Here is a 19,856-nt window from a genome sequence, read left to right on the forward strand (position 1 = left end):
TTTAAGTTCTTTAAGGCCATGCATGGGAAATATTAAACTTACTAGATACATAGTTCGTATCAGCACGGACCCAATATATGTTACTTCTTTTATTTTAATTTATGTGACACAAATAAAATTTTCTGACAATTAAATTTTTTATATATTTTTGAAAATATTTAAAGTTGTTACCTAATGTATGATTTATAATACATTTTACATAATTTTGATATAATATATGTTACCTCTTTTGTCCTAATTTATGTGATACAGATGAAATTTTGAGAGTCAATCATTTTTTATAGATAATTTTTTTAAAATTATTATGATTGATTGTACTTTTACGTAAATTTTACATAATATGTATTATTTTATGTATCTTAATTTATGTAATACGGATAAAATTTCAATAGTCATATTTCATTTTTATAAAATATTATAATGGAGTAACTAACATTTAATGAATTTCAGAGGAAAAATTAAATGAAAAAATGTTGTAGAAGATAAAAAGAAAGGAATTGTCACACAAGATTAAGAAGAGGAGTACATATCATGTGTCCAAACAAATGCAAAAAAAAAAAAAAAAAGTAAAAGAGAAAGGTGGAAAATTGGAAAATTAGATGGGCCACACCATTGGAAAAAACTTACAGGCACTTTACGGCGGGGCACAAGTAGAATGTACATGGGCTGATTTTTATGTTTAAAATTTAAATGTTGAAAAAGTACACATATTAAATACAAATAAAATAAAATATCGAGATGAATAATTTCTAAACTTTTAAAATTGCCCTTGGCTAAAAGCATGACGAAGAGTTGCCTGCTTCTAGCGACTTGTATATAGTAAAAAAAGAAAAAAAAAAGTAATGCCTCGTAGAAACTTTGCTTTGAGTGAAAGATCAAAACAAAACATAAGGTTACAAGGGTTTTATTTTTCTCCAATCAACATAGTAGTCAATAATTCAATCACTTTCATAATGTGTTAATCCAATTACACGTGGAAGTGAGTCCGAGTAATTATCTTACATTGTCTTTCTTTGCTGACCCATAAACGTTACTCAACAAAACATTAGCACTATCCACAAAACACTACTTGTCCCGGGAAAGAACAATTCTTGAAACTTCTTCATTTCACTTGTCACCAATCCAAATTATATAAACAAACAAAAAAGTCTCTGAAAGTACATGAAATAAAAAAAAAATGTCATCAATTAACAAATTCCATTCTTCTATGTTATCTTTGCATTCATCATCATCTACTTGTTCACTTAAATCATCAGTTCTTCCTAAAAAGTCACTCTCTTTTTCTTCTTGTTGCCATTTCAACAACCCTTTTAGGAACTCTAATTTTGTCATGGAAAATCAGAGCTTTTCAGTATTATCTGCTTCTAAAAGCCAAGATGGAGCTGTAATTCAAGATTCTTCTTTTCAGGTATATCATGATCACTAATTAGCTGTTGTTAATTATTCTATAATCTTATTACTATGTGGGGTTGCAATAAAGAGCCGGTAAAGCCAATGAAGCAAAAAGCTTTAGGCCCCCAGTCTCTTTGGGGCCCCATTTTTTAATAAGAATTTAGGTTTGTAAATTGATTTAAAATAAATGAATATTTAAGGCCTCTCATTACATTCGGCTTTAGCCCAGGAAATTGGTTGAGCCGCCCCTGCGGCGTTGCATGTTTTTTCACAAGTATCCAACCTTTTTTTTTGTACGTGGTGTACTGGCTTCTCTTACATAGGGTAAATGTGGGGCGGGGGGTTTACAGGAAATCGAATCCTCATCAATGAGGTATGAGGTAAAAGTTTACGTAGTTAGTCAATCAACTGAGCTACTGAGATGCTTCTATGGTGTGCCGGCTCATCTTAAGATAAAAAGATTTTTTTCTACTGTTTAATCTAGTTTTTTTAAAACAAAATAAAAATAAAAATAAACTGGGGGTAGGGAAGGAGAAATGGGAGGATTACAAGGTAGGTTAATGATCAACAAGTTGAGAGTTTAGGTAGCCAACCGCCTACTAACTGAGCTACTATGATTCTCTTAGCTTCATCTAGTAACATTTAAAAAGTAACAATCTTTTTGTGGGCCAAGACTTAGGAATATTTATATTGATTAATAGTTATAGGGCACAATACAAAAACAACATATCCAATGTAATCCACAAATGAGGTCGGGGAGGGTACCGCATAAGTAGACCTTGCCCCTAGCTTGGGAGGTGGAGACGTTGTTTCTAATAGACCCTACGCTCGAGAAAAATGGTTATTTGGTACAATGAAAGCGAAAATTGATTTACTAGTTGAGAATAAGTTTTAGATTTGTTAGAGAACTTCTAATATTATTATGATTATGATTATATGAAATGAGCTTAAATGAAGAAGTGGGATTGATATAGCCGACGCCAACTTGTTTGAGAATGAGGCGTACTTGTAGTCGTTTTGTATTGGTTGTGAGACCGAAATCTCAGTTTATTCTAATAACATATGGAATTAGTTATATTAAGCTCGCAACATTATTTTCACCTTCTAATTTGAGTTGAGTTTTCAATCTTTCCCGTCTTTGGGTGGTTGCTGATTGACTATGATTTTTTACCTTACTGATCAAATGAGTATTCAGGGAAGTGAATCATTCTTTAGGAGTGTATTGGCGAGCATGGAAGCGGTATATCTGAATAAAAACCCCACTGCTAAGGCAATTTTGGAGCTCGTTCATTCTGCTGATGGTGATCAAATTTGCTATGATCATTTTGCATTTAGGACATTTGGGGTACGATAATCTTCTTGAATCGTAGGATTTAAGATGGAGCTTTGGGAAGATTTTGTTTATGTAAGCATACTAATAACTACAGATTTTTTATGGTGCTGATCACTGCAGGTAAATGGTCATGGCGTTGATTCTATGTCAAAGTTCTTCCTGGATTTTGGTTACAAAAGACGAGAAGAGCTGAGATTCCCTGCTAAGAAGTTGAAAGCTTTCTGGTTTTCTCCTCCGAAGGTTTCAACTTCCTACCGTGGTGGTGGGGTTAATGGGCCGTTGCCAAGAATATTTATATCGGAACTTCTTGTCGATCAACTTAGTCCAGAAGCTCAGGTTTTCGTCAACTTGTTGCTAATTTACATAATATTTTGTATGCTTTTAATGGAACAGTTTTGGTCCTACAGATGAGTATCACATCTCAAAAATTTGGTATTTTTGCTGTATGATATTGCACATAATTTGTCCCTTTTTTTTTCTCAAGTTCCTGTTTATTAAATGTTGAACTTGAATCACATATTTGATTAAAACAAAACTAAGGGAGTATGCTTCAAAATGCTTTGTAATCGTTCTGATTTTAGTAGTTCTGATCTCATCACAAGGCACATCTCAAAGTTATACTTGGTAGTTGACTTGCTTTAATTGTTATTGAATGTGTTTCAAACTTCAAATATAAAGTGACATAGTGTGACACCCTAGTAGAGAGAGAACTTTCGTGTTTACAGTTACTAACCCCTATTTTTCTTTAGTTCTTCACTTCCAAATAATCAACGGCTGATCAAATTTCGAATTACATGATTCTTCTTTTTTTGTTGCAGGATGTAATTAAAAAATACACTGACATATCTCGCTGTGGAAAAGAGTACGCAGCGCTTGCAAGTGCATTTGGGAGTTTGACTTGGGAAAAGCCATCGTATTCTGAATTTCAACAACTGGCTAGGTACTTGTCATTGTCGCCACGCTTTAGTTTCATGTTGTATTCTACACGTCCCATGCTAGATCATGGATTTTAAATTGTATAATGACATTTCAATAAATTGTAGCTTAGTGGTGCCATTTGGAGAGCGGGAATGATATATATACATCTCTAGCAGAATTCCCCTTTTTAGTTTTTTTAATAGCCAACTAAACTATTCAGATGCTAATTGCTACACTTGTTTTGTACATTGTTATTTTTTTGTCTCTCACTCTCTCTCTCTCTCGTACTTCTCTGGTTTTCCTTTGAGATGAGGGTTTATCCGAAACAGCCTCCCTGCCTCAGAAAGGTAGAGGTAAGGTCTACATATATCATACCCTCCCAGACCCCACTTGTGGGATTACACCGGGTATGTTGTTGTTGTAATTTTCATAAGTAGTATTGTCAAATTAATTTTTTTGGTGCTTCTGTGATGATTGTTGATTACCAGGGAAAGCGAGTATGCTGCCTGGACCCTTGTCAATGGATATGCGTTGAATCATGTTACGATATCTACCCATCGCATGAGATCAAATCTGAGAAGCATCGGAAAACTAAATCAATTTATTGAGGAAAATGGTTTCAATTTGAACTCTGAAGGGGGTATTCTAAAGGGTTAGTACAAAGTAACTTTTATGTAAACTTGCAAGTAGTAATGTTGCATACTTAACTATAGCTGCATCATGTATCATAAGAATATACTCAAGTACACTGTTTACTTGTTCGTTCTTTTACTTGATGTGTTCTCAGTACGTTCAGTATTTAACAGTCCAGCAACCGTTTGAAACCAAGATCTCTAAACTCGATAACACGTTACGCTTTGATCTCCAAATTTTGTGAAAACTAGATTAATCTGTTGATCGATAAGGGATTTAAAAGGACAAATCTGTGTATCTGTTTGGTACTTCAATAAACGAAATCCAGGTCGAAGAGCTTTTCGGTGCTGGTTTCTGTTACTCCTTTTCACATCAGAAAGTTATTGCTCATCATATTTTCGAATATATAGAACATGTACTGATCTCTTATTATTCATCTTTGTCAGTAGAATCTGTTGGTTATGAAATCTTGTTCTTTTAAGAGATAAATGTTCTTTTTTAAATGGTAACCAGATATTGCAAAGAAGTTCTGATGTATTCTTTTCCTGGCCAGTGAGCCCTGATGGTCTTCTTCTGCAAAGTTCAACCGTAGCAGATTCTACCTCTTTTGAATTTTCAGACGGCATTACAGAAGCAGTCCCTTGTTCATACATTGAATTTGCTGAGCGGCTTGTACTACCGCAATATAAAGATTTACCCACACAAGAGGTTAGTTCTAATTGTCCCTCAGGTGTTTTTGCATATTTCTCTGTAGTGTAAAAGCAATTAACCGAATAACTTGGACTTGGTACTTCCAACACATGTTTACAACTATACACGTGAAGTAAAATATGTGTCACCGCTGTTTCACGAGTGTGCAGTCATTCTACACCACACATTGAATCTTCCTTATTTCTTCCAAAGTTGGAAAATGGTTAATCATGTCTGTTCGAATACTTATATGGCAATGTAACAGAATAAAATGCCATTTAATTCTTGAAAAGGAAAACATTGTCTGTTGAGTTGAAAAACTAAAAAAAAAATCTTCTATGAATTTGATGCATGCTTATCATAATATCCTAATTCAGAGTGGTCTCGAGGTTTTGGTTCTACATTTGGGATTGAACTAAATTCACAATGCTGCCTCTTGCTTAGTTGCATTCGCGTTACTTTTAACCAATTGGGCATGTAAGGACTTTCTGCTTCTTTCACTTTCAACCATACGGTAACAAGATGTTGCTTGAATGTAAACTAAACTTCTGCACTCCGATGAAGCGCCTCTTTCTGCTATGTCACACTATTGTAATTTGAATGTAATTTGATACTTGCTTAGGTTGAGGAGTTCCATAGACGGGATGGATTTGAGGTTGGAAATGCTGACAAGATATTCGAGAGCACATCCAAGGATCAGTTAACCCGTCGTGCTGCATGAGAATGAATGTGGAACACACGAAGCAGTTGAATATTTTGCCTGTGTGAGCTAATCCTTGCCATGTTTCAGTTGGAAGACTCCATTCAAAGATTTAACTGTTGGAAGATGATACTGAAGCCCGTTAGTACATTATTGTGATTCCGTGCAACTATCTAAAAGAATAAAATTGATGTACAATACATGCCTTTCTTCATCTTTTTTACCATCACAAATTTCCCTTGGCTTCCATCTTGTATCAAGAAAATTACCAAGAACATGTTTTTTACCATCACAAATTTCCTTTGGCTTCCGTATTGCATCAAGAAAATTACTAGGTTTAAACTCTAGTAGAGGTGAAAACATTACTACATTAGTTGATTTCTTCTGTTCTAGCATTGGTGGACAAAGTTACATAGTACATGTTGTTGGTAGAACGTGACAGGTATTTCGTGGACTTAATTAAACTGGCACAAGGAATTAGATTAGTTGAGGTACACACAAGTTAGTCTGGATATCACGGTATTTGTTTTAAAAATTTTACTAAGAACATGATGGACAGTTTCAGAAAATTGGATAAAGGAGTAAGCTCAACTTTAGTAGTGGATGTAACCATCTAATGTCATAATCAAACACCAATGTTTTCTGTTAATTCCTTTAGTGTACGTGCATACAAATCCATAGGTAGTCCGTCTCCTTATAAGAAAAATATGAAAGATCTTCATCTCTGATCCGATTCGGTCTAGTAAGCCTTGAGACTTATAGATACTGCTGAAAATTGTAACCAACCAATCATGTATCGAACAAGCTCAAACGCGACCAACACTTCAAAGAGAACAACTGTAATACCCTGTATTTTTTTCTGGCTAATTTCATCTCAAGAATGTCTAGTATTAGCTTCTAAATTGAATGGTGGTTATTCCATGAGGAATTTTCAAGATTTTCCCTTTTTGTCATGTGGGAAATTCAATAAGTTTTCCATCGATATAAGATTCGTAAATTCGATAACTGGGTCAGAAGTTACGACTATTTCAAGTTTCCGTCGTAAAACAGCGTCATATTAGTCAGTGGCGCGCCACGCCACAAGAGGAAATGGCATTTGGAAAATTTCAGTAGGGGTCCGCGATTATGGCGCGTCGCGTCAGGGCCCAAATTTAGAATTGTCCGTTTCCTAGTGTCTCAGCGCGACCCCCGCGTCGCGCCAAAGTTTCAGGTCACAAAGGAAGTGACAACGCGATGGACTCGCATCGCGCCATCCCTCAATTTCCCAATTGTCAAATTCCAGTGACACGGCGCGATAGCACCGCGTCGCGCTAGGGGTCCAATTCGAAAAATTTTTACTGAATTTACAACCACGTTCAGGGTTAAAAAGGTCAATTTCTCACCCCTATTTAAGCCCTTTAACACGTGATTCAACCGTTTTTCACCCAAAATACACTCTCTTCTCTTAAGTTTCTCTCAAGAACAAGCTAGGGTTTTTATTAAGGATTCGAATTCAAGAAGGTTTCACCGTCAATCCTCACGAAATCACGAATTAAGGTAGGCATTGTGTTCATTCATGAATTTCTTCCATCCATGAAGCTCAAGAACCTTGTTTTATCTATAAATCATGATATTTATGTTGTGGGTTATTTGTAATCATGTTGTTGATGTTGATTGATTTCAAAGTTAGAATCTTTTGTGTTTATCATGATATTATGTTACCATGCTAGATAAAATCTATGAATTTAGTTGCTTAGATGTGTAATTAGATGAATTCACTTATGCCCTAAGTTGTGCATGCAAGGTGGTTGATAAAATGCTTGAAAAAGGTAGAAATCATGCTTTATAACTCAAGACATAAGCTAAATGTGACATGCTTGTCATCCTCCTATGTTTTAAATGGTTTTCATGCTATCATTGTGAAATGTGTATGTTGTCGGAATGGCCATGATATTAGAATATGAGATTATGATATGATTATCAGTATTCTCGTCCATGTTAGATAGTATGATAACCCTGTTCTTCGTGAAATCCACAACTTATTAAATTATGTATTGTTGATGTGGGTCTTGTACTTGATAAAGTCATGCTTCGTCAGATCCCTTCTATCGAGTCCCAGGAGTACTTGTACCCGAAACATTAGTTGTGTGCCTAGAGCCATGTCATGTTTTCACGATACTCCCGGTCAAACATGATCCTTAAACTTCAGATAGTCTTATGACTCAGGAAATCTCCATGATCTCATGAACTCAGTCAGTTGTCAGATATCAGTAGTATTCCGTCAATCAACGGAATTCAGTAACTCAGTCCATGTTCAGTTCAGTAAATCATGTTCAGTATCTATTCAGATAGGAGTAGAAATTAGAATCGAGCGAACCCAAGGATGGGAACTCACCTATTATATAAGGGTGTGATTCTTAGAAACAATCCTTGCGTTCCAGAACTATATAGCCAGCATAGGTTGAGGCTAGAGGGTAGATGAGGTGGCTTAGCCTGCTATATGAGGGTTCCCACCGTTCTCACTAGAGTTACCTGTTATATTAGGGCCACTCACATGTTGTCCTTACCAGTGGCGCGGTATTGACACTCTTCCAATCAGGGCATAGATTAGACCCTAATTCAGCTATAATGCCTCATTTGGGGCATGTCAGTTAGATGACTACCTCCCATAGTCTCAGTATCAGTCTCAGTAAAAAAACTCAGATAGTTCTTCAGAATTCAGGACTGTCAGATACAGTCAACTCAAATACAGTATAGAACTCAGCTAGTTCCATCAGATTCAGGACTGTCAGATACAGTCACTCATGTTATCAGTTATCAGAATTCATTCATTAGTCATGTTAGTCATCAGCATACTCATGTTATCACGATTTCAGATATAGTTACTATGTATGCATGATGTATTCTCACGTTCATATTAGTCAGTTTGCTAGTACTGCTCATGCATATGAGCCCCATGCATTCAACCTACCTCACATACATACCATACGCATTTGTACTATGGTGTCTTATACCATAGGTTCAGAGATACGAGCTCCAGAGCATCAGTAGATTCCAGTTTCAGCCGTCAGAGTTAGAAGTGAGTCCTTATCCTTCGAGGACATGATGATTTCTCTATCATCTCATTAATTAGTTTATTAGTTGGGGTTAGTTGAGGACATGTCCCATCAACTCCTTACTCATTCAGACAATCATGTTTAGAGGCTTTCCAGACTATCATGTTTTAGACTTCAGTATTTTCAGTTTTGTTTTTGGTATTTTATTAGCCCACACAGATGTTATATTATTCAGATTATGTTCAGTTTTGAACCTTACGACCTTTCAGTTCATGTTTCCGCATTATTCAGTATTTTATGCAGTATACAGGTACAGATATCAGTCATGGGTTAGCTTGTGATCCTTCGGGGTCATGAGCACCGTGTAGCATTCCGAGTACCAGATCCGAGGCGTTACAACAACTTTATTATTGTTATGATCTCCTCTCAAATGCAACCTACACTTCCAAGAGAACCGACTTTATTATTGTTGCTATGATATATGCGTATGGTAAGCACTATGTGTTAGCTGTTATGTGATCTAAAAGAAGGAAAGGGAAAAGAGGCTAGTAGTTGGTAATTTAAACCGCGGTGTCTTGGCAGAGTTAACATTATAGTTACATATATATGCGTTTTTTTTTTTGGTTTTTAAAAAATAGTAACAATACTCGTGGTATCTAAGTCAACTTGTAAACCTCAACTATTCCATCACTTGCTAGCTCCCACTAGTACAGGTGTGGACAATTGTGTCTTACGAGGTTCAACCCAACCTTTATGTTTGCATAGAAAAACTAGTTTCCAGTATCACTTAGCAAACACTCGAACCAAAAAGTGAAAGATTTCAGACGAACCAACAATAGGACTAGAGAGAGAGATCGACACAAGTATTTACTCCATGTACTTGAGCTCCGCATACAGTACATTCTTTTCAAGTTGGGAGTTTAGCATTTTCAAAGATCACAACTAAATTAATTGTGCACTCCTTCCCTTTTGCCAGTTCATCCAGCGACAAAACGGGAGGTGGCTAACAAAATATATTCATAACTGGGGAGAGAAGAAAAGAATGGTAGAAACAGATAAACTGTCAATCCAATAATACTAAGTTTTGCCATTTGGTTTTGGTGAGTTCTGAGGAAACTGCTGATGGTATGGAGAAGCATGAGTACCATTCGGGATTGAAAGACTTCTAGGATGTTGTTGTCCATTCCTCGAGAATGATCCTTGTGTTCTAACGCCATTTTTGGTACTTGGACTTGATCCAACTCGGTCTGCTTGCATTGTCTGAAAATAGTAGGATGAGCTGGCCATGTCTTTAAGATTTGGCAGAGGCTTCAAGGCTTCGACCACTTCACTCATCATAGGCCTAGCTTTGGGATCACGGCTAAGGCAACGAGCAGCCAACTGTGCAGCTTTCTGGGCACCTTTTATTGAAAAATGGCCTTCAAGTCTAGGATCTACCAATCTGTAAAACCTTCTTCTTTCACCAAGATGAGGCCGTGCCCATTCAACAAGGTTGTGTTCCCCATTTGGCCGGTTCTTGTCCATTGATCTCCTACCTGTTATCATTTCAAGTAGAACTACACCAAAACTATAGACGTCACTCTTTGACGTTAGATGCCCTGAGACAAATGAGCGGGACAAATTACAATCAATAAGAGGTACCTGCCAACCTTCCTACAGAAGTTTTAGTCAATGAACATCAAACAGATTGAAAATTCTTCAGCTGTGATTCGGGTTATGTAGTATTCCAAAGCAAGAAAAAGCAGTACAAAAATGATTTGGTGTTTCAAGCAGAATAGTCTCCAACTAGGTTACATTTGAAGTGACATAAAATTGATATGGTTGAGTCAACCATACGCGTAACTATTGTGTGAATTACAAGAACACAAGATCTAAACTCTACCTGTCATCACATACTCAGGAGCAGCATAACCATACGTTCCCATGACACGAGTAGAAACATGTGTCTTGTCACCCTCAGGACCATCTTTGGCAAGACCGAAATCAGAAAGTTTGGCATTGTAATCCTGAGAGAAGACTATTAGACAAAAAAATCTAAAGGAAAAGGTCTCTCTTTTTTCCAATGTACTGAACATACCGCATCGAGTAGAATGTTGGATGTTTTGAAATCACGGTATATTACTGGTCTTTCTGCTTCTTCATGAAGAAAAGCAAGACCTTTTGCAGCACCCAGAGCTATCTTCATGCGGATAGACCAAGGAAGAGGCATGGATCCTGCACATAAAGCTTATTAGCAGAGAATATGATGAACATAAAGATGTGCACTAAAATTTACAATGGTCATGTTGCACCAAAAGCTAGCAAAGAAATACAATTCTGTTTAAGGCTAGTATGTTCCTATGTTTGCCTTCAAAAAATTCTATTGTTTCTTTCCATCCAAATTGTACACCAAATGACGATGGGGACAGTTTTTCAAAGCTTGTGAGTTTTCCTATTTAGACAATCTCTTCTCCAGCTATGTAAGAAATCCAAAATGGAGAGAGGCATTTTCCATGACATGTCCAAAACGGCAAAAAACATGTTCCAAATCCGATAGGTGATCTTACAGAAAGTGCAACATGTAAATCCCGGTAAAATATTTTTCTACCGTTTTATGGGACCAAACACTAGAAAACAGGAAAATTATTCAATCAAACTTCTATATCCTACCAAATCAACCGAGACATATTTTTCTTTCTTCCTTGAAGAAGTGGTACTTAAACCTACCAAATGTACTGTAGGACTAACAGAACTGATAAGTTTACTGAAGCAAATAACAAAGGCAAACTATAAAGTTTCTTCCTTAATATCATACATCACATAGGTAGTTGAGCTACTCATGGCTTTAATCTAGCATTAACATGTGCATAAAAATCTGGCAACCAGACTAATCGGCCCTCACTTTTATGGAAATCCTGCATCATTTCAATCTGGGTACAAACAATGTGTAATGATCTGATTTCCACATCAATAGTTGACTTGCTAATGTGGAGAGCCCGATATACCATTTCGATTTCAAAATTTACAATGCCTAGTTGCATTATATCATAGTAAATTTTCAATTGAAGAATTAAATTGATCATATGCTACAATAGCTATAGAGCTCAAAGAGAATTCAAGTTCTATTCCACAGGAAGAGACCTTATGGAACTAAAGCAAAACTAACAGAAGATGCCAGCAATATGAACGTTGAAAATTGGTGTTTCCACTCAATAGTATGGACAATACATACTACCCATCGATCCACTATCAATATTTTTTCTTTTCTCAAAGATTGATCACTAGGAAATATTTTCAAGAATATAAAAATGAAGAGTCAGTTACATACTCCTGAACAGATGGTTTTCCAAGCTTCCTCGCGGCATAAATTCATAAACTAAGAGTCTCTGATCATCCTCAATGCAGTAACCAATCAGTTTAACCAAATTAGGATGAACAAGATCACCCAGGAAATTCACTTCAGCCTGCCAGATGAACAACACTTAATATAAAACCAAAAAGGAAAGTTTTTTTTCAGAAAAAAAAGAGATAAAAACAATTAAGGTTTTATAATATAAATAAAAAGAGAGAGCAGCAAACCAGCCATTCTTTGTGACCCTGAAGTCCATCATGATTTAGAGTTTTCACAGCAACAGTAAGCCCTGTCCCTGGTTTAACAGGTGCTGTGCCATTCTCTTCGATCCACCCCTTGAAGACACATCCAAAACCTCCTTCACCAAGAAGGGACTCTGGTCTGAAGTTTCTCGTTGCCATCTTCAAATCATTAAACGCAAACTTTCGAAGCCGAGAAGAAACTTTAAGCTCCTCTTCAAGTTTGGAGGTGGATGAATTACTTTCCGCATTGCTGGTAGTCGTAGATGAGATAATTGGTGCAACAGGTTGGTCCCTGCTTGTGTCATTCGTAGATTTACTTTCTGCTAAAGCAATACAAGAAGTTAGAAATAGGTAGTTTATCTTAGATGAAAAGATAAGAAGTTAAAACTGGGCAAAAATTCAGCAGTTTGTGTTCTAATAACTTATTGTTTTATTGTGCTAGTTGCTTCCGAATTTCAATTAGAGAGCATCCTGTGATAGTTTTGCTATGGTTTTGTAATTCTTATCCTTTGTGATTGATAAAATGTTAGTTACAAAAAAAAAGGTTAAAACAACTCCAGGCAATCAAGCAAAATGCATACACATTGGCAGTATTGGCATACTAAGAGCTAGAACTACATTAGTCCAGCAAAAAATAAGTCCACAGCATCATCAATTATTTGTTGATATGTTATTGTCATGACAAGAGATCTATGACTTCAACCGCATAGTTATTTTGTAAAATATTTGGTTGATTCTTCCGTCATTAATAGATAATTCATGTGGTGGGGCCCTTCCCCGGACTTCACGCATAGCGGGAGCTTTAGTGCACCAGGCTGCCCTTTTTTAAAAAAATAAAATAGAAAGAGGACGTTGAACTTAACTCAACCTTAAAAGCTAGCTCAAAAGGCCAGTATTATCTAAGACTGTACAAAGAGACAACAACCCTCTCATGTCAAGAACTGGATATTTGTAGCATGGACATGACATGGGTGCCCAACATTGGAAGACACAACAACGGTGAAGGGTGCAGCACTGATGCTATGATAAGAAATGCATCTTGAACCTAACTCAACCCCAAAAGTAGCTCATAAAGTAATAATTACGACAGTTCAACAATCTAACATCCACAAACAGATTTGCATTTTTTTAATGCTAAAATTTTTCTAATTTGTGTTACAGAAACAAGCAACATAAAAAGGGGAAATATAAACCTTTATTGCAACCAAAATACTTTACTCATACAGTCACTAGCGTTAGCAATCACTTAACTTCTCTCTTTGTATGACTGTTCCACTAGGCTTGGAAAGACCCGCATGAACACCAAAAAACACGAACCCAAGGACTAAGACAAAGGGGTGCCAATCAACCATAAAATCAGCGGGGAGTTCTCTCATTTGTCAGATAATTGCTACCATATTCTTTCTCAAAAAAAAGGGACGGGGTGGTATATTAAAGAACCCAGCACTCTTTCCTTTCCTTCTAGGTGATCCCAAATTAAAAGGCTCTTTTGGTTTCACATATACAAGTTAATTCTTAATTTTTGGCTATTGTATAAGGCCATCTGCATGCAAACATAAAAGTAAAGAAAATCCAACCACAACGACAGGAATTAGCTGCTTAGTTGCACCAACATTTAAAAGCAAACTGACTTTATCACCCTAACAAAAATTTGCCTTCCCAAATGGATGTCTAAGAAAACTTGCCGAAAGGCTTCTAGCAATTTTCCAAATTCAGCCTCCACGTTGAAAATCTTTAGAGTTAACATCACCAACTACTAAAGGTACAAGAAAAATGTGCAAACCAACTTTCCTCCTCTATTTATCAAGAAGTGATTGCATAAACAACTAACCAATCTCAAAGCATTTCACTAGATTAAAGCATGAGACTAACACTTCAATAACCAAAACAACTAGACATATTGGGCTCATTGGACCATGAAAACTAAGACAGGCGCTTGCTGCTATAAGACAAATTTCTCCAACAACATACCCAGTGAAATCCCCCTCCCACAAGTGGAGTCTGAGGAGAATAGAGTGTACACCGGCCTTACCAATACCTCATGGAGGTAGAGAGGCTGTTTCAAAAGACAAATTTCTCCAAACAATCCAAAGAACACAACATTTTTCATGCAACTTTTATTCAAAGTGAACGAAGAGCTTACCACAGTGAGTGCTGATACCACTGATGGAGCTATCAACTTTAGATCTTGAAGAAATACAGCTACCAATAAACCACAACTTAGTCCAACATCCAGTTTCCTCTTCAGAAATGTCTTTCTTCTTCTTCCCTTTTGCTTTCTCTACATTCCAAGACTCCCCCTTTATACCATCACCACCTAATCCCATATTTTGCAATCCCTAAAATCAAACTCAGATATCATCAAAAACCCACAAAGAACTCAACTTTCAACCCCACAACCCTCCCAACCACCCTCATCAACCTCCTCAACCCCTAAAAATGTCAACTTTTCTCCAACCCTAACCCTAAAATCACCAAAAATTCAAAACCCCACTTCCCTAAATTCACAAAAGGGAAAAATAAATTTCCAAAAATATTTTCTCCACTTCTCCAAGGCACAAACTTTATCAACCCAGAAGAACAAAACACAAAAAACAGATAAACCAGCTCAAACCCAACCCAAAAAATCAAGGAAACATGACATTCAAAGTCTCAAAAAGAGTTAAACTTTCATTCAGATCACATGTTCTCTCTCAACCACCCTCATCAACACCCCAAAAATGTCAAACTCCTTTCCAAGCTTACCTTATAATCACCAAAATCAAACAAAAAATCACAACCCCAGTTCTCAAATCACTCAAAAAGAAGGAAAACACACACAAGGGGCAACACAAATTTCCAAACAAATGTCAACTTTTCTCCAACTCTTACCTTAAAATCACCAAAAACACCTAAAATCAAACAAATAATCACAACCCCACTTCCCAAAATCCACTCAAAAAGAACAAAAACACACAAAAAGGGACAAAGAAAAATAAAAAAGAAGTCCCAACTTCACCAAGAACCAAATTTTCAAGAATCCCAAGTGAAAAAATCAAGAAAATATTCCATTCAAAGTGTTCAAAAAGAGCTAAACTTTGATTTCAGATCAAAAAGCAGAAAAACTTGAAGCAACAAAACACTCTGCAAAAGCAAAGCTGGAATCAAGATAATAAATCCCACTTCAAAAAAAGTGCAACACCTCCCAAAAAAAAAATGTTTGCTCCCTTAAAGATATTGAAATCTCAACAAAAGACTCAAATATTCTGAGTGCTGACCAGTTCTTGGCTTCTCACAATAGGAAAAAGTAAAAAAGAAAAAAGAAAAATACAACAAAAAATGATACTATATTTATATATATATTTACCATAGTATATGTTAGTTATATCTACTGCTATGGAATATATGTTTGTGTGGGATATTTTTTTATTTTTTTTTCACAATAGTAGGAGATTATTATGCCTCAGATCTCGTATTACTTATTCATTTTTTTTTTTTTTTAAAAGTTCTCTAAAATTATAATAAAAATAGTTAAATGTTCGTTATGATGGAATACTTAAGTAAAACTTTCTCAAATTATACACGTGTGATATATGTTCTTAATACGTCTCTAATCTCATGTTACTTCTTCATTTTTTTTTGGACGCTTTCTAAAATTTAAAGTAGATTATTAGTCCTTTTAATCTCGTATTACTTATCCACTTTTACATTTGAACGCTTTCCAAAATTATGATAAAAGCATATTAATACGCCTCCAACCCCATATTACTTATTTGTTATTTTTTTCGAACGCTCTTTAAAATTATAATAAAAGAAGATTATTATGCCTCTTGTCTTATATATTATTTATCCATCTTTTTCTTTCGAACGTTTCCTAAAATTATAATAAGAGTAGATTATTATATCTCTTGTGCTATATTACTTTTCGACTTTTTCTTTCATGTGCTCTTTAAAATTAATAAAATCATATTATTACGCCTCTTGTCCTGTATTACTTATCCACTTTTTCTTTTAGACGCTCTCTAAGACTATAATAAAAACAGATTATTACCCCTCTTGTCTTATATTACTTATCTACTTTTTACTTTCAAACACTTTTTAAGAGATTATTGCGTCTCTTGTCCTATATTACTTATCCGTTTTTTCTTTTGTACGCCTCTCTACGATTAATAAAAGCAGATTATTATGCCTCATGTTCTATATTACTTATCCATTATTTCTTTCATATGCTCTCTAAAATTATAGTAAAATCAGATTACTACCTCTTCTGTCTTATATTACTTATCTATTTTTATTTTTTTTTCGAACGCTCTCTAAAATTGTAATAAAAGCAAAATATTACATCTCTTGAAATGTATTACTTATCTACTTTTTTTCTCGGATGCTCTCTAAACAAATAATAAAAACAGATTATTATGCCTCCAAACTAAAGTTACTTATCTAGTTTTTAACACTCTCTAAGATTATAATAAAAGTATATTATTATGCCTCCAATTCCATATTTCTTATCCACTTTTACCTTTTCGACATTCTTTAAGAAATTACCTTTTTCCTTCATATTAATTGATTTTCATATTAAAAATATTTATCTTAATTTATTTATTTTTTATAAAATTAAGAATTTTTTTATTTTACTGTCAATATTAAATAACGATAAAATATTAACAGTCAAATTTAGAATCTCAGAACATCGTTATTAAGATTAGTTTTAAAATATACTTCTAATTAAAAATTTTTATGGAGTGTGTCAAGTTAACAAAGGTCAAATAACATAAAATAAAAATAATATTAATTAAAAAAAATATTATTAATAATTTTATTTAGGAATGTGGTCTAGTGATCAACCACATGGGTCTCAAATTTAATTTACTGACAGAGGCAAATCATTAGATAATTTTTTCTCATATATATAGAATTACCTAATACATATTCTGGGCACCATGATTGTCAAAAAAAGTTGCCATTTAATTTTTTTTAATACGCTCTAAATTCATGAACCTTATTTATCAATATTAAAATTAATAATAGATGTTTTTTAAAAAAGAATTATAATATCATGCATTGAAAGAATTATTTAAGAGTAAAAGCAAAAAAAAAAGCCTATCTTAATTTAATAAATTGACAAATATTTTGAAACATATCTACATCTACATCTACAGTTCTATTTTTATGATGTATTAAAAGTGTGAATACACTTAAAAAAGTGATTTGAATGTATTGCGCTGCATTAAAAATATTTATTTTAAATAAAATTATTTTTTCACGTTTTACCTTCAATAATTCTATTATTATTTTTATAATATCAAATATTAATAAATATGGCTAAAATTATATGAAAAAGATTTTAGTATTATAGTAGTATTTTAATAATGGTGATGAAAAATATAAAATGGGAGGGAATAATAACAATAATATTTGGAAAAATGCAAAAGTGAAACTAAAAATAAAAAGTTATGAATTATCGGCGCTCTTTGCCTTTTTTCTTGCAAATAGAATCGAAGACCGAGAAAAGCAAAATCGGAGAGATGACCGGAAAATACGGGCAGGAATGTTGAGCTGACCGTAAATGCCCATGTGGAAGTTGACGGTATTTAAGGAAGTATTTGGAATTAGATAAAATGGTTTTTTAATTAAATTTATATTACCATGAAAATCATCTTATCTTATAAAAATAAAAAATAAAAATAAAAATAAAAATAAAAATATTTATTGATTATTTTACTAGTTGGTAGGAGTTAAAAGGAGACGGAGACGGACCATAAATATTTTTTACTTATTTTCTAAATTAAATTAAAAAAATGTGTTTGACCATAAAATTTTTAAAAATTTGAAAATTTATCGTTTTTCACCTTTTCAAGAAAGTATTTGGAATGACATAAAATACTTCTTTATTAAATTTATATTACCATGAAAAGCATATTATCTTATAAAATAAAAATATTTGTTTAGATTCTTTACTAGTTGGTAGGAGTTAAAAAAAGTGTTTGGCCATAAATAATTTTTACCTATTTTCTAAATCAAATTCAAAAAATATGTTTGATCATAAAAATTTTAAAAATTTAAAAAATTAATTGTTTTTCACTTTTTTCAAGGAAGTATTTGAAATGAGATAAAATACTTCTTTATTAAATTTATCTTACCATAAAAAGCATCTTATCTTATAAAATAAAAACATTTATTGATTATTTTACTAGTTGGTAGAAATTAAAAGAAGGTGTTTAGCCATAAATATTTTTTTACTTATTTTCTAAATCAAAATTTGAAAAGTTTGTTTAGCCATAAAATTTTTACAATTTAATATTTGACGTTTAGCCATAAATTTTATTTACTTTTTTTTTCTAAATCAAAATTCAAAAAGTATGCTTGACCATAAATTTTTGAAATTGATTGTTTGGCCATAAATTTTATTTACTTTTTTATTTCTAAATCAGTCTTTGAAAGTGTGTTTGATCATAAAAGTTTTTAAATTCAATTATTTTTACTTTTCAAGAATTTGAAGGAACATCAAAAAGTTGTTTTCGTTTTTTATTTATTTTTTTGCTTCAAATTATTTACAAAATCTCAAAAATAACTTCAATTGATATACATGATTAAACATAACTTCATTTTTCAAATTTCATTTTTTACTTTAAAAATAAAAATTGACTGCTCCACGAATCTGACTGGGCTACATTTTTGTACCTTCATGTCTTTGTCTTAATGTCCTGGCTTAAGAGTGAGTTTGCCCGAGCTAATTTATTAAAACAAACTTTTGCTCATTTTTTGCGTCTTTAGTTGAAAGATATTACTTTTATGATATCGTCTTCCATTTCTCTTCTCAAATACTGACATTTTTTTACAGATGAACATCCTAAAGACATGTAGTACTTTCTTAGATCAAATTTATGTGGTGGTATTTGTTCTAATATCGATTTAACGACAACAACAATAATAATAATATATCTAGTTTATTTCTACAAAGTGAGGTCTGGAGAGAATAACGTGTACACAGTTTATACCACTACCTCAGATGAAATAGAGATGATGTTTTCAATAAACCCTCGACCCAGGACAAATAATAAATATCGAGTTAATGAAAATAAATAAATTAAGTTATGGTTTGAAATAAGTCATAAAAATTTAGCAAATTATAAATTAATATATTAAATATAAGCGAGATATCGAAAATTAAAAAATTTCTAAAATAAATATAAAAACCTTTCTACTGATTAAAAAATAATATAAATTGAAATGGAAGGGATAATAGTTTTTCCATATAAAAACTTATGTATAGGTATTGAAAAGAAAATTTGCAATATTTTTTCATGATTAATAAGTAAATAATCAAGTTAAAAATACATATTAATTGACTATGGGATTTAGTAATAAATCATACGTACAAAAATACATATGTGATGTAATTATTCATCGAGTTAAGTAAAATATATGTTTTATCAAGATATATTATACTCTTCATTTTATTATTGGAAATAATGCTAAATTAATAGATAATAATGATTGTTAGAGTCGTAAGCATTCTCCATCTCTAATCTTGAGATAATAGATAAGAGACATTAAAGAAGAAAAAAGAGAGATAATACATCAATCCCCCTAAACTTCTCTC

The 19,856-nt window shown here is 33.5% G+C and overlaps 2 protein-coding genes across 3 annotated transcripts; one reads left to right on the plus strand and one right to left on the minus strand.

Annotated features, from left to right (window-relative positions):
• The first annotated feature begins 1,041 nt into the window (after nucleotides 1-1,041).
• On the plus strand, nucleotides 1,042-5,962 carry LOC107847419. Its single transcript, XM_016691644.2, has 7 exons — nucleotides 1,042-1,408; nucleotides 2,588-2,737; nucleotides 2,846-3,061; nucleotides 3,544-3,665; nucleotides 4,132-4,295; nucleotides 4,830-4,984; nucleotides 5,589-5,962. Exons 1-7 carry the CDS (start codon nucleotides 1,178-1,180, stop codon nucleotides 5,685-5,687), a joined length of 1,137 nt encoding a protein of 378 aa, XP_016547130.2. The 5' UTR covers nucleotides 1,042-1,177; the 3' UTR covers nucleotides 5,688-5,962.
• A 3,581-nt stretch (nucleotides 5,963-9,543) lies between these two features.
• On the minus strand, nucleotides 9,544-15,625 carry LOC107847417 (serine/threonine-protein kinase PBL34). 2 transcript variants are annotated; one of them, XM_016691643.2, is made up of 6 exons: nucleotides 14,418-15,625; nucleotides 12,260-12,594; nucleotides 12,009-12,144; nucleotides 10,779-10,915; nucleotides 10,584-10,707; nucleotides 9,544-10,299 (listed from the first exon to the last, which is right to left on the minus strand). In XM_016691643.2, the coding sequence occupies exons 1-6, from the start codon at nucleotides 14,599-14,601 to the stop codon at nucleotides 9,779-9,781; spliced, it is 1,437 nt and encodes a 478-aa protein (XP_016547129.1). In that variant the 5' UTR covers nucleotides 14,602-15,625; the 3' UTR covers nucleotides 9,544-9,778. The 2 variants fall into 2 exon arrangements, with proteins under 2 accessions (XP_016547129.1, XP_047254646.1); XM_047398690.1 differs by having other exon boundaries at nucleotides 12,260-12,597; nucleotides 14,418-15,621.
• Nucleotides 15,626-19,856: the final 4,231 nt, after the last annotated feature.

The sequence above is a fragment of the Capsicum annuum genome, chromosome 11 (assembly GCF_002878395.1).
Source record: "Capsicum annuum cultivar UCD-10X-F1 chromosome 11, UCD10Xv1.1, whole genome shotgun sequence".
NCBI lineage: Eukaryota > Viridiplantae > Streptophyta > Magnoliopsida > Solanales > Solanaceae > Capsicum > Capsicum annuum.

Excerpts from the sequence above, each read along its gene's own strand:
- LOC107847419 (XM_016691644.2), top strand. The coding sequence starts at position 1,178 with ATGTCATCAATTAACAAATTCCATTCTTCTATGTTATCTTTGCATTCA. Across the intron at positions 1,409-2,587 it reads TTCAAGATTCTTCTTTTCAG|GGAAGTGAATCATTCTTTAG; the intron begins GTATATCATGAT and ends ATGAGTATTCAG. Across the intron at positions 3,666-4,131 it reads GAATTTCAACAACTGGCTAG|GGAAAGCGAGTATGCTGCCT; the intron begins GTACTTGTCATT and ends GTTGATTACCAG.
- LOC107847417 (XM_047398690.1), bottom strand. The coding sequence starts at position 14,601 with ATGGGATTAGGTGGTGATGGTATAAAGGGGGAGTCTTGGAATGTAGAG. Across the intron at positions 10,916-12,008 it reads GGAAAACCATCTGTTCAGGA|GATCCATGCCTCTTCCTTGG; the intron begins GTATGTAACTGA and ends CTTTATGTGCAG. Across the intron at positions 10,708-10,778 it reads CCAACATTCTACTCGATGCG|GATTACAATGCCAAACTTTC; the intron begins GTATGTTCAGTA and ends GTCTTCTCTCAG.